Source organism: Mercenaria mercenaria, chromosome 1 (assembly GCF_021730395.1).
Source record: "Mercenaria mercenaria strain notata chromosome 1, MADL_Memer_1, whole genome shotgun sequence".
NCBI classification, from domain to species: domain Eukaryota; kingdom Metazoa; phylum Mollusca; class Bivalvia; order Venerida; family Veneridae; genus Mercenaria; species Mercenaria mercenaria.
Window position 1 is genome coordinate 53,573,473 of NC_069361.1, and position 26,976 is coordinate 53,600,448.

At 35.5% G+C, this 26,976-nt stretch overlaps 1 protein-coding gene across 1 annotated transcript; it reads left to right on the forward strand.

The window, feature by feature from the left end:
- The first annotated feature begins 290 nt into the window (after positions 1 to 290).
- Positions 291 to 26,136, forward strand: LOC123566560 (uncharacterized). The gene is made up of 26 exons (XM_053547703.1): positions 291 to 479; positions 1,094 to 1,210; positions 2,449 to 2,582; positions 2,794 to 2,934; positions 3,237 to 3,372; positions 4,937 to 5,089; positions 6,022 to 6,170; positions 6,605 to 6,766; positions 7,573 to 7,613; positions 8,234 to 8,353; positions 8,677 to 8,790; positions 9,153 to 9,266; positions 9,667 to 9,818; positions 10,043 to 10,503; positions 19,391 to 19,538; positions 19,869 to 20,027; positions 20,544 to 20,680; positions 21,038 to 21,211; positions 21,356 to 21,396; positions 21,515 to 21,628; positions 21,983 to 22,093; positions 22,630 to 22,743; positions 23,160 to 23,273; positions 23,801 to 23,925; positions 24,334 to 24,445; positions 25,288 to 26,136. Exons 1-26 carry the CDS (start codon positions 363 to 365, stop codon positions 25,518 to 25,520), a joined length of 3,693 nt encoding a protein of 1,230 aa, XP_053403678.1. The 5' UTR covers positions 291 to 362; the 3' UTR covers positions 25,521 to 26,136.
- The last annotated feature ends 840 nt before the right edge of the window (positions 26,137 to 26,976 follow it).

Below are 26,976 nucleotides of genomic sequence, written 5' to 3' on the forward strand. Positions count from 1 at the left end.
TTGCTCCAATCTTATAACATTTGTTCTTGTATCATGTATTAGAGAAATGCTACTGGTTCCTTTTAAAACATAACAAATTACTTGACAAGGAACCGGTAGAAGTTCTGATATATAATGTTAACCACGCAGGGGAATTTACTGTAATCAGTCTTATCTAAAAAAGCTGATCTTTGTCATTTTCAAATATAAACACTTCCGCCGTCCAATGATAACTCCTTCTTTATCTTCGTTTCAGTTGGTATATATAACAACTAAAAATTTGTCGTAACTTGAAAACGCGATTTTTGACAATGATAAAGAATCAAATTATGAATAAGGAAAAGGGCAATACTTATAAATTGCATATAGAATTAAGCTGAATTATGTCTGCTTCAAATATGAACATTCTGTGTGTAATATTTTTATTTGTCGCTTTTACGTCGGCTAATCATTTCCGTGGAGGTACTATAAGCTGGAAACCAATAGGAAAACAGAATGAAGTAAGGGGCTACTAGGCCTGAAGTGTTTGTTACATATAGTTTTAGTGTTTGATTTATTTACAGTAAAAGAACTGTGAATGTTAAGTCAACTTACGTGCCTAACTGGCTTTTAAATGCAACACACACGCATTGCATTCAGTATACAGTGCTCCATCTCTACAACAACACCCTTTGGGAGACGGAAAAGTTGGTTGTTGTTCGGAGGGAGTTGTTGTAGAGAGGTAAAATAAAGAAGAATTATCATATTTTGGAGTCAGAAGCAAGTGTTGTTGCAAGGAGAGAATTGTTGTTCAGAGGGCCGCTGTAGAGAGGGAGCACTGTGTGTTTGACTTTTTTTCTACGTAAAAGGAGATTTTGAGGGACAACTTTGACCTTTTAATCCGAGTTTGAAAATAATGCTGATCATAGAATATTAGAAAATATTAAAGTAACGTTAAAATCTATAAACACCTGTAAAATTTAACTCGGGTTTAGTATTTAACTGAATCAGATATACAAAGGTTCAACGTTATCGGAATTTGTACTTTATAAAAAATAAATTGTGCAACTTTAAAGGGAAACAGATGTAACTTCTAAGCAATAGTCTTACTATTAGGCTTGCTGGATATTTGTAGGTAGAATTTACTTTCAAACTCGGTTGGGCTCTTACGAGAGGTCCCGGATGTGATGAAACAATGGTGGGAAAATATGTGAACAATCTGCCAAGGAGTGATGCATGGTATTGTTCAAGGGTGAGTTACCTTTATCATTTTTTGAGTAACAGATTTTTTTTTCAATATAAAAATAAAGAAATAATATATAGCTGAACCATGTTTAAAAAAACCTGAAGAGGTTATATTACACGCAGTGTTTAACCGATTTTTTGATATGTTAGAACATGGCCCTGCTATATTTTATTTCAAATCTAATATGCCTTTTTTATGTAAACAGTTAGCTGAAATAGGGAAGCACTACTTCATTGCGCATGTATACGCAAAATAAAGTAGTAGAAAGTGACGCAAACGCGTAACCGTGTTTTTACAGAATCAAAATATGAAAGGCAACATATCCCGCGTGTGACTTAGATGTGCGTAGACGTCTTATGAGTAATTCTGCACGCCTATATAATACTAGTAATCGTTTCAGAGTGTGTGAATTAAGTGTGACGTTCCGTTATATCATTTCGATCCTGAAATGTCTTTTATATAAACTGGAACATTATTATATAGTAGCACATTTTTGGTGCCAAATAATATGTCACCGTGACGCTAATAACGCCGCGTTTTTATGAAAATATACATACATGTTTCTTTTCCTATGAAACTACTTTGAATGATATTCTAAAGTGAAGTTCTATCAATGTTGCAATAATTGTTATACATTTATTCTAGCCATGTATTACTAATGAGTAATGCTGCCTAAAACATTGCATAACGGTTTTTTTCTACCCAGTTTCGAACCAATAACGCACGTTAGTAAGTCCGACGCATTACCCGTATACCATATACTATAATACCCAAATGATAAATTAAATTATATCTTACGTAAATTTTCAAGTTAAAGGCTCATAAGGCCTTTTGTGTAGTGTGGCTGCTACCTTTTCGGTTTTGAACATATACTGTTATAATATTTTGTTAACCCTTACTTCTGGTTATTATTTTCTGTGATTTCTGTGAAGTTTGTCAAAGGTTTGAAAATTCTTTAAACAGTATACAGTAATTTTGATTTTATTGTTTTTGGTTACCTGCAGTATTAGCGGCACAAGTTCATGTGCAATATTAAAAATAGCCCTGTTCTAACCATGTATTTTTGCATAACATCTATTTGGAGAGCTGTTTCATCTGTTTTTAACATACAATTTAATGCCTTATGGAACTTTAAAAGATAACGATTAGTTTCTAACATGTTAACATGCGAACTAAGTTTTTTGAACATATACTGTATATTAAACTATTATAATGATATTTAATCCATCAATTTACACATACAGGGATGTGGACCAACTAAAGTTTGGTTATCTGATGTAAATTATATTTGCACAGCTGCAAGCAAAGCCCAAAACTGGGAGCAAGGGGAAAAAAGCTTCAAGTATACGTTCCCTAACGAAGGACCATTTACTGTTGAGTATGTCCATTTCTGTCAAATAATATTCGTAAAACATAATTTTCTACGGTTGATTATAAAAAAAAAATATTTGAAGTTTCTACTTTTAAATTAATTATTCTTTCTTATTAATAGTTAATACGTGAAAAGCTTCACAAGACTTCGGTCTTTGTTTTTTTTTTTCAGTATTAAAACGTATTTAGTTGTACAATAGTTAATATTTTAACGACAGATTTACTGGCGGAGCGTGGATTGCCCTTGACTTTGGAACTGGTGGTAACTGGAATATTTCTACAGTTGTAGACCTACGGGTTAGAAATGACACTGGAAGGTCGAATACGAGTCCATTTGCAGCAGCGAAACCAATTTACAGGCAAGGACTTTGCAAACCATGATAAAGTTTATGTCTCTACAATCTTTTTCTGAACGTGTTCTATATTGTCTTTGGAAGTTGCCTATGTATCATACGTTAATTCTTCTACGGTACACGCTGGTAAAGAACAGAAAACGGGTTGCAAATGGAGTCTTGCATTCGATTTTGTAAGGTGGACTAGTCAGATGTTTTGACTGGCATGTCGTTCTTAACCTTGAAGTAAATGATCGTATCAAATCAAAATGACTGTCATTACTGCCGCTTTTCAGTTTTTTTAGATAGTCTTTTTGAAAAAATTACAGTATGAAATTTGGTTGCACGAACACAATTCAATTACCTGTAAATGATCAGGACGGGGACAAAGTCACATGTAGATGGTCGGTAGACCAAGAGTGTGCATCAGTTTGTAACGCTTTGCCATATGCAATGATTGATCCTGTAAGTTATGTTTTTGTTTGGTCTTTTTGGATGATGTAGTCCAGAGTTACTGAAAAAAAGTTTCTATTAAACCGCTGCAGAGGTACATGAGCAATGTTTCATATTTCATTAAATTTCGAGATCACATTTAGGTCTCAGATTAAAATCTAACTTCATGTAGATGATTCCTTTACATGCAAAAGGTGTTGTGATATAATGTATTCTAGTTACGAGGGTCCTGCAAAAAGTTCTGTCACTGGGTTCGGATTTCTTAATTGCTACGTTTTATCCAAAAAAAAAAACACAACTTTATTACAAACCTTCAATGTATTCTCCCTTTACCGATACACATTTTTGTAACCATTTTACCAAATCGCGAAAAGCAGATAAATAGTCTTCTTTTGGTATCTGTTGGAGACACTGATAAATGGCCTGCCGAGAGGACTTATATTTATTGGAAATAAAAAAAAGTCACAGGAACTCAGGTCAGGTGAATAAGGTGGATGGTTTACATCTTCCACCTTTTCAGAAGCCAAAAAGACTTAACAACCTCGCACTTCTGAGAGGAGGCGTTGTCGTGTATAAGATGGACTCCTGACCATCCTTTGTTTTGATGTTTCTTATTGTAAATTTGTTTCAATTTTTTAGTACAGAGTTCTTGTAGAATCGTCCAGTGACTGTATGACCAGATGGACAAGGCAGTCGAATGACCGAACCACTAGAATTGAAGAAAATCGCGTACAACATCTTTTTCGAACTTATGGTTCTCTTGGTAATACAGGGGCGTTTTTGATCTTTTCGCTTCCATTGATTATTATCAGCTCTTCTCTGTGGCTCAAACATGTGCACCCGTCGCCTCTTAGAAAGTAAGAAATAACCCAACTACCACAGCATTTGTATGTTTTCAAAAGTTCCCGGGCACATTTAAGGCATTGTTTTTTTTGCTCCTCTGTGAGCAAATGAGGTATCCACCTGGCGCAAACCTCTCTCAGGTCCAAACGCTTTTTCAGAATTGTTTGCACACTGTCTTCTGAAATACCAGTACAACTGGCTATATCTTTCACCGACAATCGCGCATCCTGTTCGACCACAGTGTTTACAGCAGCAATGTTTGCCTTGGCAACAGAGGGTTTTAGGCCTACCAGAAGGGGTATCATCTTCGACATGTGATTTCCCAGCTTTTAAAACTTTAACCCACCTAAATACTGTGAGCATTGAAATGGCCTGAGGTCCATATATACCACACAATTCATCAAATATCTGCTTTGAATACTAAGCCTAATGTGGCATTTAATATAGCTAGGAATGTTAGTCTTTTCGTCCATTTTACAATGTGACAAGTAAATTGGTCATTATATATGACCGCATGTGTTTCAAATTAAAATAACTCGGTCATTTGAAAAGCAATTTGCACATCGTTAGTTATTGGACACACCATTCAAGTGCAATGAAGCGTTTTAAAAAATGCCTGGGATAAAACTACGGAAACCCATTAGTGACAGAACGTTTTGCAGGACCCTCGTATAAAGTGACACGTCATTTGATCTGAACTGCCCATTGTACATGTTTTGTCATGGCATTGTAGGACACGTGTTCTCTGACAGTGTCTGCTAAACATACACGGTTTGGTTGGTACGCGGTGGCTATAACAATTGAGGACAGGGCCAGACAAACTATTTCGCTCAATAATGATTCAGTTATAATGGAAGACGATGTTATATCAAGCGTACCTATGCAGGTAATTATGCTAATATATATATGGGGCGTTCCATGAGATAACCCGTATTAGTGACAAAAAATCAAAATTGAGATAATAAAATCTTCATGAAGAGCATTATTTTACCTTTCAAATCTGAAAATTTGAAGTAATAATCTTCACTATTTCAAGGGTTACGATGATTTCAAGTAAGTCACCGAAGGCATTTTGAGATGTGATGTTAAATACATCATGAAAGCAGTATGACGTCGCCGTGCATGGCGTGTATTTGTCAAGTCATTAATGCAACAAATTTTGCTTATCAATTACTAAACATCATACTTTTGAATATTTAGGAACAGTTTAAAATGATTTTACTGATAAAACACTTAACTGTATATGTTTGCTTTCATCACAGGCCTTTTATCTACACACCTCTATATTTTTACGATGCACAGGTGCTTTGGAATTTCTGTTGCCATGACAACACAAGTGACATTTATTCGTAAAATATGGTAGAATTCTATTTATCTGAGATAACTGTATTACAATACACTTGTTTCTAGTTTATGCCTGAATATAAGAAAATCAATGCTTTTTCAGTATTTTAAACTACTTCTTATGCAATAATAATACAGGTTTTCTCATGGAACGGCCCATATGTTTTTATCAGAAGTGGCCATTTATTCTTATCTAACAAATTTGTAAACATTGTATTTAGATATACTGAAACACTGATTTCAGTGTACAGCTTGAATAACGTAGCGGGAACGGCTTCAGTAATTAAACTGCGACGCCGCGTGTACCCGCAACAAGAACGTATACTATAAACCGTCTGCTTCAGATTTGCTATATACTAAATAATGTAAAGATAAGAATATTTTTTGTTAAATATCAAAATCAAATGTTTTCATCTAGGAAAAGCAGGACAATCAACTCGTAGATTCTACACAATAATATTTCTTATCTTTTAGTTTTTGATAAACACGCCTGCTATACCTTCCCGATCATGTTCAGACAAACCTGTATTTGTATCACCAACACCACCAGAATCTCAGATATTCATACTGACACCTGGAAAGACACTTACCACAAGCTTTTATGCTACATCAAAGGGCGCAAGGTATTTAGCGATAATCAAAAAAATAGAGTGATCGTTTTTTATCTATTTGACGCTTTCGCTCTGTTGTATCGGGTTCGACTCCTGGTACCAGCTAAAGATACCTAGAGTAATACATAAATTGATTTGCTTTGTATTGATACAAAGCGACAGGATCATTCATGACATGGCTAAGGTATGATATTTATCAACACAACTAGAAAAGTATACTCATTGTAATAGATCTACCAGAGACATTTTCCACTTACTTATAAGTCATTTGAAACAAACCGTAGCATCTGTACTATTTTTAACTGTCTTTGCCATTTTATCAGCATCCGTCTTGATTAGATAAGTACATGAATTATGTAAGATTGTTTTTACTAATGAAGTATTTAAACAACATTTTCCGAGGTAAGCACATTTATAATGTAAACCTACCTTTGCCATTTAAAAAGCATCACATCATTTGAGCTAACTGCACCACCAGGGGTAAGGAAGTCAAGCATTCAGACTGTACCTGGACGTCCTGGTGTTTACAAATTTACAGTTACATGGACACCAAGACAGCAGAACAAAGGACAACGTGCTCTTTGCGCTGAGGCTACGGACTCGTTCGTGTATGTTTAACCCTTACCCTGCTGAATTTCTAAAATGAACTAGTCCACCTTACAATTTGGATAGTACCATTAACTGTTTAAAAGACAGCTTTCCAAAAGATACTGATTATTTGACGAAGAGTGCAGGTCATGATCGGACTGCACGGATGTTCAGGCTAATCATGATCTACACTGGCCGAAAAGGCAGAATCAGTCATGTCCAGCATGATAAGGGTTACTTTACTGTACATCCTTGATAAAGATAGTTCGACTGAGCAAATATCTCACTACAAAGGCAGATATGGCCTTTCCAATTTATCAGACATACTTCTATCCTAGTATATAAAACCTTGGCCTCTCCTCAGCAACAACTTCTATATAATAATCTGAGTTTGACCGTTATTTGGTGCCTGCTCCAAAGAGGTTGTATTTAAGGATAATTTGAATGAATAAATTATTTCATTAAACCCTCAGCAAATAGAGGAGATAATTTTGCCGTATTCAGTTTTAATTGTTCCGCGTCAGTAAGCAATATATATACCAATACATGCATTCGCACCCAAATTCGATGACATATTTTTATATTGGTCCCAGATAAAAGGCGGAAGACTTCAGACTTGTCTGTAAAGATTACGTTTATCTGTTTGTCAATAAATTATATGTTTGATTTAACCTTAACAGTTATCTCTTTTAAAACTAATATTGATTATGTCCACAAATGTACTTAAACTTAAGAGCAGATCTGTTTTACTATCACAAGTTTTCAAAGTACTAGAAAATTAAGAGAGACAAGCTATCATCAAACCTTCATATATCATATTATTCAGGATTAGCAGTGACTCTCATTGTCTGACAGTTGTTGCATGGGGTACGTATACACTGTATATATTCTTTAACCTGTCTGTTAAATATATGAGTTATGAACTTGATAGATATTTAAACAAGACAAAGACTAGAATTTATACACAACAGTTCTTTTGATTCGTCATATACTAAATTGTTATAGATGATTAGGCGGGGCCTTATTAAGGTTGCTGACTTTAAATCACTTGCCCTCTACGGACGTGGGTTCGAGCCTCACCCTGGGCGTTGGAATCTTCATGTGAGGAAGTCCTCCAGGTGGTTTACGGAAGGTATGGTTGTACACCGGTTACGCCTGTGATGAAATAATGCACAGATGGGCACCTGGGGTCTTCCTCCACTATCAAAGCTGGAAAGTCGCCATACGACTTAAATTGTGTCGGTGCGATGTTAAACCCAACAAAAAATAAAACAAACAGAATTTTGAATGATAAAAGTGACAAAATAAGAATTAAAATTGTCGATCTAATCATTCAAAAGTAGGCCACAACTATGCATATTTTAAATGATGCTATTGGTCAAAAACATATACTTAATGAATAATCCCGAATACCACATTTTGTTGTTATAAATCAAAGGAAAACACATTAGAAATAAAACTAGCACATGCAACTTTAATTATTGCAGATATTGATCCGTGCAAGAGCACACCATGTCAGCACGGTGGAAATTGCACGAGGACTGGATATACAGATAACTTTGTCTGTACGTGTGTCCCTGGCTACACTGATGCACTTTGTCAGACAGGTATTTTGCGTTATGTACTAAATGTTTCAAGTATAAAAGTCTATTTAGGCTTTATACACGCTTTATCAGCATCATATATACTTAAATAGTTTTATTACTTAGTATTATTTGTACAGAAATGTAGTGAATTTCATAACCATTGTTGTCATGTTAATTAATTGAACAGATATAAACGCATGTGCAAGTGATCCATGCCAGAATAACACCGCGTGCTTTACCTACTACGATTGTGGTAAATAGTAAGATTTCAGCGAGTATACATTAGATCCTTGTGGGTTTTACCTATTGAAATATATATAATTGTTGTGTTGTTAACTGAACAGATATAAACGAGTGTGCAAGTGATCCCTGCCAGAATAACGCCACGTGTTTTGATCTCATCAATGAATTCTTCTGTGGCTGCGTAACCGGGTTCACTGGAGAACAATGCGAAACAGGTAAAGCTAAACAGAAAAGAACATCAGCAAAATCAAACATTTCGTGTTTAATGAAATTTCATTATTTAAGTAAGGAAATATAATCAGTTGATACATTCTTTGAACACTATTTCGTTTCGTTTAATAAATAATTGTTTAAATTATAAATCCAGTTGAAATAGTGCCTGGTATGTCAATTAAATTTCTGCAGAAAAGAAATGTATACACCTTACAATTGTCAATGTACTTAATTTTTATCCAATCTGACTAATGTCATATAAATTGTCTACATTTCGAACATGACGATTGTTTTCATGAAGGGTATGGACTTTTATAAATAAAAATATGATTCATCAGGTTAGTTCTTTTCTGTTCTTTCACAGACATCAACGAATGTGCTAGTATGAAATGTTTGAACGGGGGAACATGTGAGGACCTTATAGGGGAAGGTGTTTGTCATTGTCTACCAAGCTTTACTGGAACACTCTGTCAAACAGGTAGTTACTTTCTTATGTTTGTAATGCTTAGATATGTCATACCCAAACCTGTCATAACAATAGTTAGCATACAACTGTATCTGTATCATTTATCAAATGATCATGAATAACTTAAAGTATATTTTATAGCTATTCATAGTTTAAGATAGTTTCAGATAAATTAAGCTGAAAGATTTTGTGCAGTTGAACACAATTTAAGGTATTTCGTAGTAGAATTACCCAATCAAATTTTATAGTGAGAAACAGTTTAAAGTGCTTTATAGCAGATTCATTCATTTTTTCTAGTTTCTTACATGTATCAGACTGTAAAGTATGTGTTATCTTAGGACATATTACATATCAAATACTTAAATATTATATGCGCATGCGTATATTGCTGAACATTTTCTTCTTCTTTCAGGCTTGGATTATTGCGCCTCTCTTCCATGTTTGAATAATGGCGGCTGCTACAGTAACACATCTGGTTATATATGTTCTTGTGTAGACGGCTGGCACGGAATAAACTGCGCTTACAGAGACGAAGAAATGAATTATACTGGCACAATGTTAATGGTAAATTTATTGAATTTCGCTGGTACTATATTGTTTCGGATTAACTAAAACATATCAGAGTTCATTTAAAAAAAAATATGACAGACGGAAAGTGCGATGTATTCATCAACAATGTACCAAACATTGTATACTTCACTTTGTATGATACTGAATTTTCAGAAAATTATACAAAAAACAAATTATTAATTCCAAATTCGATCACATATTTTTTACGTTCTTTTCAGATGTACGAACACATGCATTATTCGAGTTGCAGTTGCCTTTTTGGTAACGAACGCCGCCAGATATGTTATCCCTATAACAAAGCTAAAGGGGTAGGCTTTGGTACCCTTGGAACAGCCCTTGGCGTTGCAACGAGTGTTCTGCTATACATTCTTTTCGAAGGTGTATTTGGAAAAGGCTTGGCGTGCTTTCACAAAATTCGTCAGCTTACACCTGCAAGACCAAAACTGAACACTTCGGCGATTCCCGATGTATTCAAAAGAAATTACGGAACGTATGGAACAGCAATGGAAACAGACAATTATGAGTCTGATGAAAAGGCTTGTGGGCAGGTTGCGCACAGTTTTCTGTCACGTGGTACCTACCATAATCGTAAATGCTGGGCATGCAGAACTAAAGAAGAGAAAGCAAACAAACCAGTTACTACACACGAGTTTCTCCGAAAATATTCAGGCTTGAAAAAGTATTGACACTATAACGCATGGTTTTATCAAATCATGAATGATACAAATATATTCGTGAATGCAATGTAGCTTTTGAAATAAAGTTAAGTAGAGCATTAGAAGCAACAAACCTTTTGGTTTTGTTTTATATTCTGTATCAACCCCTCATATAAATGTAACAGTTTCTATAGATTCAAAAGTTGCTGTGTCAAGAAACAATACGGATAAAAGCACATACTAGGATAGCTTTTCAATTACGCATTGTTAATGTCGTGAAAGACAGAAACAAACACGACAGAGGGAGTCTATTTGATTTATAAATAAATTGATTTTCATTATTCAACTTACTTTAGGTAGTGGACCCGTAATGACAATGGGGCATATTTCCTATCATTTCCTCTCCGGTATTGTCCAAAGAATGCCGAAACGTAATCGCACGGAAAGTGCCGATTGCAATTATGGGTCCACTCTCACGCCCACTAGCACCACCGGCATATGTGAAACTCTATTACATATCCATTGAATGGACTCCATGATCCCAATGGACCAGAAAATATAACAACACCGAATCCAAGTCCGGGGAGACATTTTACAGCCGCATCAGGGCACATAAAGATTGCTATTGTGATAGTTGCTAAAATCTGAAAACTAAGTCCTTTGGAAGCATAGAATACAACCAAACAGAATAATAGCAGACTCGGCTTGACTGAGTTCGTTCATAAAATTGAACGAAATGTGCAAAACCTCTAACGCCCTCTAGCACCACTAGCTTAAGTGAAACTCTTATTACATATCTATTGAGTTGACTCCATGGTCCCAAATGACAAGAAAAAATCTAAACACTGAATCCAAGTACGGGGAGACTTTTTCCAGCCGCAACACTGCACTTGCTGTTATGATAGTTATTAAAATCTGTAAAAAGATCCTTTGGACGCATAGAAAGCAACAAAGCAGTTGAATAGCAGACTCGGTTTGAGTCGGTTCATGACGACATGAGAGATAATGAAATGTGCAACACCTCTCATGCCCCCTAACAGCGGCTTAAGCGGAGCTCTATTACACGTATGTTGAATAGACTCCATGATCCAAAAAGACAAGAAAATATCAGAACACTGAATCCAAGCACTGGGAGACCCTTTACAGTCGCAACACTGCACTTAAGATTTATGTTATTATTGTTAACAAAATCTGTAAAAAGATCATTTGGACGCATAGAATGCAACCAAGCAAAATAATATCAGAGCAGTCTCGGTGTCTTAGTCTGTTCATGACAGGTAATATAATGTGCAACACCTTTCACGCCCCCTAGCACCGGCTTAAGTGGAACTCTATTACACATACGTTGATCGACAGACAAGAAAATATCAGAACACTGAATCCAAGTACAGGAATACTTTTTACAGCCGCCACACTGCACTTAAAGATTGCTGTTATGATAATTAATAAAATCTGTAAAAAGATCCTTCGGGAGCATTGAATATAACCAAGCAGAATAATAGCAGACCTGGTTTGATCGAGTCTGTTCATGAAATGTACCGAAATGTTCAATACCTCTCACGCCCCCTAGCACCATCGGCTTAAGCAGAACTTTATTACACATCTTTGAATGGACTTGAATTGAATTGAAAACATAGTACATGTATATCTATATAGAAAGGAACCGGGGACGGCATGAATTGCTCAAGTCAGCCCTGGTGCCTGTGTCAACGATGCTCGTACGAGCGGGATTTAACTGTAGTTTGTTTTCGAAACCCAGGTCCTTAAGGCGACAACTGATATAATTAGTAATTCTTTTTAATGTGCAGTATAATGTGTAGTTAACCTTAAGGTAAAGCCAGAATCATATAAAGCAAGCACCATAAAGCAAGCACCGCCTTCCATAAACTGACGCTACAGTAGAACGATACAATAGGCGGTGTGCTTTATAGACATATGTCGTAAAAAGTCAGAATTTCGTATAACATATTCAATGTAGTACTGTATTTTTGGTTTCTAACCGGACCTCATTGCAGCGCGAATACCTGCAATAAAGCCTAGAACTATAAAATGGAAACGAAATCATGCCACTGAAATTGCAACCCGCGTGTCGATTGATATAACTGGCATATCAACAATCTTTATTACTTTAAAGATAAATTAATAAATAAAAGCGTGAAATACTCCTTAAATGCATCGTGACATCATTGACATAGAATTATGCTACAGTCACTTAATACCGACGTACTTCCTGACTTTTATGGGGCCTTCTTGGCCGAGTGGTTTAGGTCGCTGATTTTGATTCGCTTGCCCTCACCAAAACTTGTACTGGGTGTAGAATTCTTCATGGGAAAGTGCCATTTAGTTGGCTTAAGAAAGGTGGGTGGTTCTAGACAGGTCTTTTTGTCAGCTGTAAAATAAGAAAGTTTTTTCAACAAAACTGATTATAAAGCGTAAACTTATTATATTTAGTACTTCTACACCTTTGATACGTCCGGTAAACTTACAATAATGTTTAGACCCGGAATGCAGATACGAAAATCCCTCTAAGTGATATTGCGTAAACGACAACTTTAATATCTTTACAAAGATAAAATATATTAATAGATATTTTGACACTTGCAAAAAATTCAAATAATGTCTTAATATGCAAGAAGTGTACGGATCTCTTCAATCATGGGCAAAATAGAGCCGAAATAGGCACAATGACACATTATATCTTTCATATGACAATATAATAACTGATATACTTATTGAAGACTGAGAGGAGTTTCATTAAATTCTACATTGTAGACATTTTTCTTTTTTCTGACAATGTCATCAAAATTGTAATTTTCCCCACAGACCCCCAGTCTGAAAATTTGCTTGAGGTCCTAATGTTTTAAATGTGTCCAGGAAAATATCAAGCACATGAGCCTTTCGTTTTATTTCCTTAATATTCTCAGTATATCATTTTCAGTCTTAAAAACAGTGTTTAATCAAATTCTACATTGTGAATCCACACTCTTCCAATTACTTATTTCATAAAACCATCTGGATATTGCGGTATACCTGTTACCATAGGCAAATGTTACCTCTAAAACTGAGTACACGGATTTATACATGCATTTAAAAACACGATAAATATGTGAATTTACAAATGTAAGAACTTTAAGTTAACTATAAGTCGACCAATGATTTTCTTACGCAAATGCTATAAACATTCAAGCTATTATGTTGAATTATTTGCCCCCAGGTCTACTGTGTTCGGAAATCAAACACACGGCCCGATCTTCTATAATGCTGGCTGAAGTTTTTATTGTACCCTATTAGAATCTTTCACTGGCTTAAAGTGCCTATGAAAATATCTGGCTCGAGGGTAACTGTTTAGTCGGTAACGAGGCCCTGCCGAGTTACCTCGAAACAGTTACCCTTGAGCCATATATTTCCATTCACACACTCAACAAGTTATAGATTCTTTATCTTGTAAACTGTATTCTTCAATTTTTAGAAGAAATAAAATCATGTCTGGCATGCAAGAATTGATGTATTTTGAAGTTTTGAAAAGTCACGATTTCATCATATTCTACACTGATCAAAACATGCATAACTGCCTTGACTAAAGACACATGTAACTATTTTTTTTTTACAAACTGAGTACAGAACAGCTTTAATTTAGCACTTGATAACCAGCAATAGAATTTTATCTAATCTGCATTAATACTGCATTAAAAACCTGGTGAAAATATAAGTGCTCAAAAGATCAAAGACTTCAATTATTTGTCTACAAAAACTACAAGGAAAGAAAGACTTAAACGCAGGTGGCAGTTGGTGCAAAATAAAATAAAGCGTTTGCGTTGGTATTAATTATGTGCTTTCTGCTTTTAGCCGCGTTACGTAATTTGTTTTGGACGTATCTGATCGATATCTTCTTCGAGTGCTTTTACAAGATATGCACCAATACAAATCTCTCAGGAAGTTCAAGAAACAAAATTAGATTAAAGAGTTCTGTTAAAAACCATGATCTAAAGAGTTCAACAACGTTGCACATTTGTCAAGATTAAGCAGGACCGTTCGCCGGAAATTATTTTAATTTCGTTTCTTAATCCGTAAATTTCAGAAAGTATTTTGAACCTATCCATGTACCCTAAACAATGCACCTTCGTTCGGATTCGCAGTTCGTTTTGTCCTGATAGGACTAGTTAGAGTCAAAACAGTACTTGAACCGCCATGTTCCTTTATATGCTTACGCGCAATTAAAAGAAAATGCATTGTCATTATCCATGTCTTTAATGCTGAATTCCATTCTGTCATGCGGGCAAGTACCAGTGTCACAGTGTGCTTTTGAGTCACTCACTAACGTGAGAAAGTCATTTGTACCATCTTCCACCCATATTAGATTCTATATCTGGAATGAGATTTGAAACATGGCAAAACTTGAATTCTTACACTTTTTAGATTTTCTTTTGTATAAACAAAGAAGGATTTTATTGTGTATTGGCCTGTCGATTAAAACGCGTTTCGCGAAAATGACCTACTTTTTGGCTATTCCGGTTTACACCGTCCATCAACGCATAAAAATGATTCCAGATAAGTATCCCTTCTTGGTGTAATTCGAACGTTTTATAATGGAACTAGATTTTAATTTTGCGTGCCTTGTTGGCACATAAAACACGTTTTTTTTCGTTCTGATGGGTCGTAATTGATCACTCGGGACTTCAGCCAGCGTTGTTAGATTACTACGCATCTGGATTCAAAACCGTGTTTTATTTGCCAATAAAGCATGCAAAACTAAAATCTGCTTCCTAAGCATCAGTACCGAGACAATTTTAATTCAGCATACCTTTTTGAAACTTCAGGTGGTATATTTAGGACACACTTAAATTATCTACACCATATATAATACGATTTCGTGCGCTCGAGATAAGATGTCCTGCGCTCGAAGTAAGATGTGATTGATTGATTTATTTTATTGGGTTTAACGTCGCAGGAAGACCACAGTTGCCCCTACGTGCATTCTTTCATCACGAGCGGGTACCTGCTAGTAGGTAGAACCAACGACTTTCCGTAAGCCAGCAGGATGGCTTCCTCACATGATGACTTCAACATCTCGAGTGACGCTCTAACCCACATCGATGTGGGGGAAGTGATTTGAAGTCAGCGAATTTAACCACTCGGCTACGGAGCGAAATAAAACCTCGTGCGCTCAAGATAAAGTGTCGTGCGCAAAATAAAATTCAATATTTCTATTTCAAATATACTCTCTGAAATCTTCGAGACAGTGTGTACGGAAGAGCGGTATCTTATCTTGGCCTCTCGACAGCTTACGTCGAACGCACGGCCTTATCTCGAGCACACGACATCGTGTCTTGAGCACCTGAAGTCTTATCTGGAGCGCGTTACATCTTATTACGATTGCTCGACATGTCTCAAGCGTACGACATCTTATTTTGAACATAAAACATCTTAATTTTCAAATACATGTAAATATCAATACAAAATGTATCTTGAAAGTATCAGTTTAGTTTATCTCCAATAGCTCAAACATAATTTTGTTTTCAGTCAACTCTTTTCAGTTAGAAACCTTTGTACAGGTGTCATAACAACCGTTGTAAAATGTACTGAGAATACCCTCTATCTGTCCGGGATCTCTGTGGCTGCATCTAGCCTTCATCATGTTTTCTGTCATGTTTTAAGTTGGGTCGTTGTCAAACTACCGGTATTTTAGTCATGCCGCCATTTATATTTGTTCCAATGAAACTCATGCTTGCGGATATACTATCGATAAAATTACTTACGTAATTTAAACATAAAAAAGAAATCGTCTTTGGGGGCATAAATTTAAAAGATAAAAAGGTATCTTCACATTTTGAAAACCACAGTAGCAATGGCAGGTATATTTAGATTGATGACAACTTTTTTTTTTTTTTTACCGTTTCCTTGTTTATTTTGTACCACTTTCTATTGGCTAATAGGAAAGAAAAGACTTTAACCCTGTTTTATGTAACGATTAAATAAACTGTTGACATTGATAAGTTGGGTATACTTGTGTAAGAAAGAGACATTATCCAATCTATCAATCAAAACAATTGCTTCAAAGTTATAAACAAATACTCTTATCAAACTTGAAGTGCGATAGGGTAATTTTTCGGCGGTAAAGGTGTTTAACTGGGTTAAAGAAGTTTGTTCACTGTAAAAAGCTAGCAGTTTTCGAAATTGATATCGCACCTGTTACATATCGCTTTAAGTAATTTTCTTTTCCATGCAGAGTAAACGAGCGCATTTAAATCAAATGTAAACAACATGGATATACCTCCTTTACGTTTGAAGAAATTCTTTATATTGGAACATCATTAAATTCATATCTGAGACTCACCAAAAAAAAAAAAAAAAAAAAGAAAAACTGGGCATATATCTTTACTATCAGGAAGCTACGGTAATAATCTGCAGAGATTGTGAAGCTTTTCTGACAAACAAGTAAATAAATAAAATTATTTTTATTGCTGCTCGTTGGCCAGAGTAGTTAAGCCGTGGGAAGTCAGATGCGTCAAACTGGGTCTAGCAATACTAGTGTGAAGATGTGTTTCAGAATTTCAAAATACAGATTTTCTTTGACTTTACTGTTGCTGTTGCAAATGGTGTTAGTTGTTGACAGCACATACTATAGAGGAGGGACCATAAGCTGGACGGCTGACCGCACACATAATGTAAGACTTTTGGTTTCGAGACTTTGGAATGTCATTAGTGTTTTTTAGATATGGCCATTTTCTAGTAAAGACTCTTTAATATCCTTTCATTTATTTCTGAGAGAGAGAGTTACTATCTATAAAGTAGTTATTTTATTTATTTGACAAATAATTATCAAATAATGAGTAATCGTTTATCGTATATAATGCTTGATAATTAATAGTATTTTCAGAAATATGTAAATAACGAATTGGACATAATGGTGTATAAATCATTTCTTGACATGCAACAATAATTTCAAATTGTAAGACATTTATATGTATAATGACAGCGAAAATGTGACATTTGAATGGATAAACCATTAAGTAAATAATAAAATTAGTTATCATGCGAATACTTAAATAAATAACTAAATATTAAATAAATGAATAAATAGATAGATAGAATAACTCGGAGCATAATGCTATAATGCATTACTGTAATCATGATTACTGTAAAGAGATCGACAGTGTTTCGTGGCACATTTTGCAGTTATACTACTTCAATTTTAGAGATACTGTATCCCTTAGATGATAAATGAGTGTCGGATTGATTCTTGTGTATTTAGGTTCTATGCGAATGTCCACTTTTCAAAGATATGATTTTGAGAACAGCTTACATCTATTTTTGCATTTATTTTTTTACAAGTTTTAATGTGCTTAAATATGGAAGTGGAAATGTGGTTTTAGGTAGAATTTCACTTTCGGATGTCATGGGAATATGGCAGCAATGGTTGTCGTGGCAATACCAGTTCCGGAAGTTACGTCACATCCTTGTCCAGAGACAAATGGCAGTGTACCACGGGGTGTGTCGGTACTCCAGCGCTTGGGGACAATAGTTATTTCTGCACAGGAGCAAGCGCTGTGGATAATTGGGAACAAGGGGAAAAAAGATTTACAAACGATATGAATACAACATCTGGCAAAATATATACAGTGGGGTAAGGTTTTTAGATCATTAAATACAATGACAAACGAAGGGTTCTGCCTGTACTATACCAGCCATGTTTTCTTATACATATACCAAGGGTGTAATGAAGAACAATAAAAACTACGTTTACTTACTGTAACAAAATGAAAATAAAATAGAAAACGTATTATAAAAACAATTTTAAAGATGCATGTACACGCGGATATGAATGAAGCAACATTTGAAGATTCGTTTGTTATATTTGTTGTAATTAGATAATTTCACCGAGACGAAAGAACACATAAAAACGCTACAACTTTAGTAAGACGACTTTCATCGTATAAAATTTTTCGTGTTTTTTTTTTTTTTTTTTTTTTTTTATCCCGGTCCAGGCAATGGAAATTTCTGAGATGCTTTTAAATGTCCCCCACTTAGCTAAGATGCTTACTGGTTTGTCCCGGGAAAGACGACTTCGCGTGTATCGGTGCTATACACCTGACACGTTGTTCAGAGAACTATAGATAGTATATTCTCAAAGAGTTAAGCTATTCAGAGTAAATCGGACAGGCCTGTCTCTAAAGGATTTCACTCTCTCTGTTCTTGGGAATTTCACTTGCTCTGTTCTTCTTGTCAGGTCGCCGTGTGTTTGTACTATTAGAGGATTACATTGGCACTTCTTTTATACTATGTAAAGCACCTTTGTATGTGTTTATTAAGAAAAAGGTTCTACATAATCTTGTATGATAAGTTGACGAAATGTACATGATGTTCTTTCATTTAACAGATATGAAGGTGGAAGCTGGATGTCGCTCGGTTACGGAAGTGGAGGACAGTGGAATATTGAGACACAAATAGATCTAAGGACCAGAAATGATACCGGAACTCCAAACAATAGTCCCGTTACAGCAAGCAGTGTTACCAGTGTATAGGTATGTGCGCCAGTGTATAGGTCTGTTTACATTTAAACGTTTGATACTGTTATAAAAATCTTTAAGAAGATCCTTTAAAAGCATAGAATTCAACCAAGCTATATAATAACAGCAGACTCGGTTTGATTGAGTCTGTTCTTGAGAGGTAATAATTCGTTTGAAGTGGTTGTATTTTCTTAAGCTAAACGAACCCTGACATTTCGTTTTAATCGAAGAATGGTCGATTCCACTAGCTTAGATATATCAATGATCTGGGAGAATCTGATCTTTTGTTCCCTTATCTTCAAAGTGGATTTGTATCTCATATAAAAACTTTTAATCAGATAGCTCCTCTAGTGCGAACGACTTGATGGTATTAGACATAAATGTCTAGGTCATTGCTTTTCAGCATACCTGAAGGCTGCACCACAACGATTTCCGTTCCACTTCAAGACGTTGATGACGACGTCATCAAATGTCGCTGGGCGTCAAATGGTGAATGCGGAGATATGTGTGATAATGTAACGAACACTTTACCAAGTGGAACACTGAACCAAGTAAGTGCAGCACTAAATTCTGAACATAAGATTTTGCTATATCTTTAAACCAGTCTAACTCAGCATGCATTTCTTTCAGTGTCTTTGAAATATATCTGTAGCCCCTAGATCTACGGATCTTGTGTTGTAAATTCAAATATGTTTACGGTAACGTGCATTTGTAGGAAATAGTGCTACCACATTAAGTCCACTGTTTTACACACAAAGCCCCGTGATATCATTCCATTTGACATATAACGTGTTCGTCATGCTTGAATTAGTAAAAATACGTTTCTCCTATATTTAGTTATTCTTAATTAACCATAAGCAAATACTGTTTTATTACAACAGCCCTGCTCGCTAACAGTAGACGCCAAAACAGCAAACGGGTACTCTGCAGGATCATACTACCTTGTGGCTCTGACGATAGAAGATTTTCCGGCGGGTCCTATATCTCTGGATGGTGTGACTGTACCACTGAACCGACCTCTTAGCTCAGTTCCACTCCAGGTTAATTTACTTACATAACACTGCTTTAAGAATACAATCAAAGTTTTGCTGAAAGAGTACATATGTAAGAGACACAATTGTTTCATTAAAAAAGATCAAACATTTTCTGTAGATTTAACCTGTGAATAAAGAAGACCTTCACGAGAAGACCACTCTTTGCTATATTGGTTTGAAAACTACCTAACTTTGAAAATAATACTAGGTAAGGTAGTGTACAAGGCAATGCCAATAGCATTAATTTTGTTAGGAATAAAGCATGTGACGGTGTTATGAATGGCATTAAGCAATGTCAATAACCAGAAAAGAATAACTTTCTAAATGTTTCGAACATAACATTTCATGCTATCGTATAATTTGGTTTTAACAATATTTATTTTCCAAATATGCATTTCATACAAACATGTGTTAATGTAATAGGATTGAGGAGTAAGCTAAAAGCTTGTATTAAAACCTCTTTCCTCATTGTACAATATGCCACGATATAATAGTTTTGTAACAATATGTTTTTATCAACAGTTTTTGATATATGTTGAAAACGCAACAACATCCTGCACCAGTAACCCAGTATTTATTGACACACCGGCAGATGGCTCGGAATATATCGTAACAAACTCTAGCACGTGGTCACAGAGGGTTTATGTTCAGGGTAAAAGGTATTGATTTATGAAAGTTAAACGTATTATAAACGTATTATAATTATGCACATGTCGAAAACGCGGTTATATAAAGCTGAAAATGTCACAAACATATTTGTCAGAATCAAGGCCCTTGGACTTCCGGTATCATTTTTGGTCCTCAGATCTATTTGTGTCTGACATTCTGCATGACTCAAATTTACTTATAAAATTGTGTCAACAGATTGCTATGAACACAAGTAGGATCTTGAGAGTTTTGGGTAAATGAAAGTTTGATAAAACATTGTGTAAACTTAAACTAAGAAACTTCACTTATTGCTATTTCAATCTCTATCTTTTTTGTTAACATCTGTACAAGTCGAAATCTGATTTCAGCGGACAAAAGCCGTCTGCTATGACATTGTCTGGTCCAAGGGGAATGTCTGTGACAGCGTTTCAGCCGGATGACTTAGGAAGATCTTCTGTAATGTATGTTGACATGAGCTGGACGCCTACGTCAGGAATGAATGGAATAAACATAGCTTGTTTTCAGGCCGTGGATGATACGGGGTAAGTATATTCCAGTCCGATACATTTTAATTTGATTTATAAGAGATATGCCTAAAATTCTTGACAATTATATTTCTATATTCCTTTTATATGCGTGTGTTACTATTTACCTTACGACTGTCATTTTTTACTTTTTTATTGCAGAAATCCAAGCCAGCAGAGATGTTTCGTTCTCTTAACTGGCTGTAAGTATGCGTATGATTTTTTGCAGCCTTAAAAATGCTTTTCAAAACCTTTAAAATGTGATCTGAAATTACATACGCAGGAGTACTTAAAGACTTCATTTTTGTTCTCAAATTTTAGATCCAGATCCTTGTGCGAGCAACCCATGCAAGAATGGTGGCCAATGCGATATCGAGTTTACAAACTTCACATGCACCTGTCCCACAGGAGTGTACGGGAATTTTTGTCAGTATGGTAGGTCAATTGAAACGGCATTCTTCACTGTACAAAGATTTTGACTTTTGTTTTTCAAGAAATACAAATACCGAAATATATACATTGTACATCGCAAATGATTATTAGTATATAGTTACAAGTCTGTTATATCTATGATAAAAATAATTTTATCAAATAAATTAAAGGTATTATATTTTACACTGTGCGTCCTCTTATACCATTCATGCCACCTATGTTAGCTGTGCCGTAGTGAACTAGCTTTGGACGCAGGAGTTACAACTTCGCGTAATGAAAATAAGCACCGGTTTTCTCAAAGGAACTTGACAGACACTTTAAAAACAATACCAAGCTCGTTATTTGTTACTGTTTCAGATGTAGATGAATGCGTTCAGACACCGTGTGAGAATGGAGGGCAGTGCTTCAACACTGTCGGTGATTACAAATGTTTTTGTAGACCTGGCTTTGCTGGAAAGAACTGCTCTGGTAACTACTTAAAATTTTGCTTAGACGTTGACATAGGTTATTATTTATGCTTTTGTATCGGTCAAAACACAGTTATAAGTAATGTTAAAACGTCGCATTGACTCGCGGGTGGAGCAAAAATAACCTGTGCCGAAGCTATCCTGTCGGAGGATTTGTTAGGAATAAATTCCGCTGTTTTGCCAAAACCTTCTGACATCTTAAAAATCGATCTTAATCTAAAGAATTAAAACAAACACTGAGGCAAAGTAGGAATTACCTATCAATCTTCGCAAATGTTTGCGATTTGATTATTATGTTCAAACACGTCTGTGTTTGGTCGGTACGTTTGTTAGACTTTCGGAAAAGCGATATCAAATTCGGGGTACATCGCTTTGGAGAATATCACCTTTATCACAGCAATTATTCTACATAATTGTATTCAGTATACAATTTATATGAGATGGTACTATATCGAGCAACGTGTACAGGTATAATTCTGGTTATTTGCATGTACTAACATGCTAAGATATGTTATTAGCTGGTTATTTTGATTTCAGATTCAGATTATTGTTCATCCAATCCGTGTCAAGGACGAGGAGATTGTGTGCACAATGTGACGTCATTCTCATGTGATTGTTACCTTGGTTACAGTGGTAGCAGTTGTCAGATAGGTATATAAATACTAGTATATATATATTTGTAATGTTGAAAATGTTCAAACTTGTTTATGATTCACTGTAGAGAAATTTGGCACTTAGATGCCAATTGGCCAATTCACTTCGATTCGCGTTCTACTCACTGATTTGGTTTGAGTCTCCCTTTGAACAAGAATCAGTTCTTGTCAGGAAGTGTGTAAGGCCGGGTGTTCTACTCTGGTACCCGCCAGTCCTTAGATCACCTCGTTCCCCAGCATCACGCCCCGCCCACTACATCCTACAAAAAACTAGATTTATGTCCAGATATTTAACCTTACACTTTAGTTGTAATGCAATGGTTTGATCATGTTTTTATTCGATTGCATTGCTTAATGTGATTGATTGCATCTGATTACGATTACTGATAACGATGACCTCCTTCTCGTTTATAGATGAAGATAATTGCACGAGTAACCCGTGCCAGAACGGTGCTGAGTGTACTGACTTGGTCGGAGGATACTACTGTGAATGTCCCCCACAATATACAGGACAGCAATGCGAACAAGGTAGACCCTTGGATACGCTCACGTTATGCTTCTAATTTTTCAGTTCTAGGGATGAAAGCGAGTTACGTCTGAAAGAATATAGATAAAAACAAACTACATTCTTTGGTTTTTAATCCTCGATATACTGAATCCTGTAAAACGCTATATGAAGGGATGCTAAAGTTTTAGGTAGATCTGCCTAACGTATGCTTAAAAACAGATAGAAAACGCCATACTGACGTCATAAGATAAAGGTTAATGTTAACTTTGAGCAAGCTATGACAATGCCGAAATTTGGAACGTGAACACTACTGACTTAGTCACCTGTTTCTTTTGTTATGTGAATTCTCTTTTAAGATAAGAATTTTGTAATGTACATGACTGTACCTTTAACTGTACTGTAACAGTAAAGCTGTTGATGCTGAAGTCGTTGTGTGAAAATTAATGGCTTATAACTGTTTAAATGTTGTTTTGTTTGTTTGTTGTTTTGGGTTTTTTTTTCTCCGAAAGAAAAAAGCTTACTTTCAAAGTCGATTTATGTCTTACAGAAATTGACTTTTGCGATCCATCACCTTGTCAGAACGGTGGAATATGCAGACGACAGAAGAATGATTACGTTTGCGACTGTCCTGATGATGTCATTGGGCTGAACTGTGAAATATCAATAGAACAGGTAGCCAGTAATATTGCTTAATGATTGCAAATCGGATATGATGAATCTAACCTTTGCAAAAGTAACTTAGCTTATTTCTTGAATACTTTTGAATCAACAGTTTCCACAATGTATTTGTCGTTACATTTTGGAACAAGTTCTCATTCACTTGCGAACGAACTGTTGGGTCAGAATAACGTTGAATTATATTAATTTGTTCGCTTAAACGTTTTAATGTCTTTTTAATGAGTATTATTTTGCAGCAAAATGTAATACATAAACAGGTATGGTGTATCAAACTTTGGAGCCCTAAAAAAAGTTTTCACACACCTTTGCAAAAAAAGACCTCGTAATTTGTAACAATGTACACATAAAATGCATGCAGTATTGAATATTTAAATATGATTTTTGTGATTTCTTGTACCGCAGATGTGTAATGGCGACCAGTCTTATTGCACATGTCACGTGAACGGTGAACCAGTACGCGTTCCTATACCAGATCCCGTTGACGACGAGACGTACGAACGTGATCTAAGAGCAGGTATTTTACTGATTCTGATAACATTTTACCTAACATTTTTAACATACGCATGTCAGTTACATTTGTTTTAGATAACATTAGGAAAGCAAAATCGTGATATGAGCCGCACCATGGGACAGCCAACATAGTGGCTTTGCGACCGCGCAGTCTGGTCAGGTCAGGATCCATGCTGTTCGCTAACGGTTTCTGTAATTGCAATAGGCTTTAAAAGTGAACAGCATGGATCCTGACCAGAGTGCGCGTATGCGCAGGCTGGTCTGGATCCATGCTGGTCGCAAACCCACTATGTTGGTTTTCTCATGGCACGGCTCATATGTCGTTCAGAAAAGAGTTACTTCATGTCTCAATGATTAGAAACGTTGACGATAATCCATATTTAATAATTTCAGTTAGTATTCGTTTCACTCATATGATTCTTAGACAAACTTACATATCATTTCTTTTTCAATTTATATGATATTAAGATGAAATTATTCTTTTTTTATTTAGTTTATATGATTTAAAGATGAAATTATACAATACATGATTTCTATCAATACAATTGCCTATGATTAAACGTATGTTCAATAAATTCAATTGCCTAGAATTGAACATAATTTCAGTAAAAACAGTTGCCAAAAACTAAACATGAATTTAATAAATACTGTTGCCTATAACTAACCCAATTATTATATCAAGTGTGCACCTTCGCTTATTTACCTCGAGAATACAAAATAACAAAGACATTACTTTTGAAGGTTGAGGGTATACAATTCATTGTTTGCATACACTGTACGCATGTGCGGTTGATTTTTTATTACTCATATTGATTTCCAGAATGTATGATGCATATTTCATTTTAGGCGTTATCGGCTATCCTGTCGGGCTTCTTATCGGTGTGGGATGCTGCGCACTGTTCCATTACGTTTTACGTCCACGCTGTAGGCAGGATGGGGGCCGTAAAGATAGAAAATTATCCTCAACAGCGTCAACTGCAAGCTTCCTGTCATCGTCGAGGTCAACTGTTTATCCGACTGTAGCATCGCCGCCCCCTAGTTATTCGTCACTAGATTGTAGAAGGGAGTCGAATATTTGAAGAACAAACTCTTTTTTTTTCATCCGTAATTTTTACATAATTATTTTGACTCTTTTAAATGTAATCTAATTATACATTATAAGAGTTGTAGGCCAGTAAATTTATGATCACGTCCAGATTTATATACATATATATATATTTACAAACTGATATCCTTATGTGATTGTTATAATGAATCTGAAATAGATACTTATATTTTATACACATTTATTAGGTTCGTGTCTTTACTACACAGGTCTTTTATCTCGCGCTTTTGGTGTACATGTGCTATTGGCGTTTTACGAAATGAAAATATCAAAGTTAAGTCCTCACTGGATACAAAAATGTTGGAAATACATACCATGAAAAATACATACATGTATGCACGAAAAATCAAAATTGAAATTTCACACCTCAAAGCTAAAGTTTTGCCAAAAAGACTGTTGTCGTTAGAAATCTGATGATGACCACTCTTTGAAACTGAATGAACGAAATCTTAGATAAGACTTTTCCAAGAGGTCAGCTGACATAGATCGAGTAGTGCGTAGAAAAATTTCGTATTATTTATATGCATTATACGATTTAGTTCTGCTTATTGTAGCTCTGTCACTAGATTATAATAAAGAAGGAAAACACCCTATTTTGTATCATTATATCTTGCATACGCCACACTTTTTATCATCAAGGTAGCTTTTTTACCTTGCTAATTAATGCAACATAACTGAGACTGTTACATATAAAATACTGGTATACTGTCTAGCAGTTACCCAAAACAGGAAACTTTCATAAAGAAAATGTCTCTTTAGGATTATATATCGCAACAGCTGGTTCTCACGTTGTCAGCGTAGTTACTCGCACAAAAAGCAAAGTAAAGACTGCAAATGGATTCGATAGTTTTGGTCTTTTTCCTTGTTTTTTTTTTTTTAAAAAACAACCAATCCTATCCCATCGGGACGGGCTGGAAAATATTTACTGAAACAGTAAATCTGTATATCTTATCATTTTGATCAGTTCGCGTCTAATACTACACGTTACAATTCAAAACCAAATTTAACAAAATGGTATAGCTTATACTTCTTGTCCCCTGCCTTTTTAGAAGAAAAAAAAGGGATTATAGAAACAGGCTGCGTCCGTCCGTCCTTCCATAAATGTTCCCAATAATGAGACTCGGAGCCCTAGCTTCAAGGTTAACGTCACACTTAGAGGTCAAAGGTTTAGAGGGTTTATTTCGTGTCCGGTCCATAACTGTCATTCATCAAGGGATTTTGAAATTCTTGGCACAAATGCACGCCATAATGAGACGACGTGTTTTGTGCAAGACCCAGTAACCTAACTCCAAGGTCAATGTCACACTCGGAGGACAAACGCTAACAAGAACGGTTTCGTGTCCAGCCATAACTCTTTAAATCATCCAGGGATTTTGAAATTACTTATCACAAATGTTTCCTGTAATGAGAGGATGTGCTATTCGCAAAAC

What these genes read in the sequence shown, in the direction of transcription:
- LOC123566560 (XM_053547703.1), top strand. Translation starts at nt 363, where the DNA reads ATGTCTGCTTCAAATATGAACATTCTGTGTGTAATATTTTTATTTGTC. An exon ending in TCTGACAGTTGTTGCATGGG is followed by an intron (nt 7,614 to 8,233) that starts GTACGTATACAC and finishes TAATTATTGCAG; the next exon opens with ATATTGATCCGTGCAAGAGC. An exon ending in CGAACGTGATCTAAGAGCAG is followed by an intron (nt 24,446 to 25,287) that starts GTATTTTACTGA and finishes ATTTCATTTTAG; the next exon opens with GCGTTATCGGCTATCCTGTC.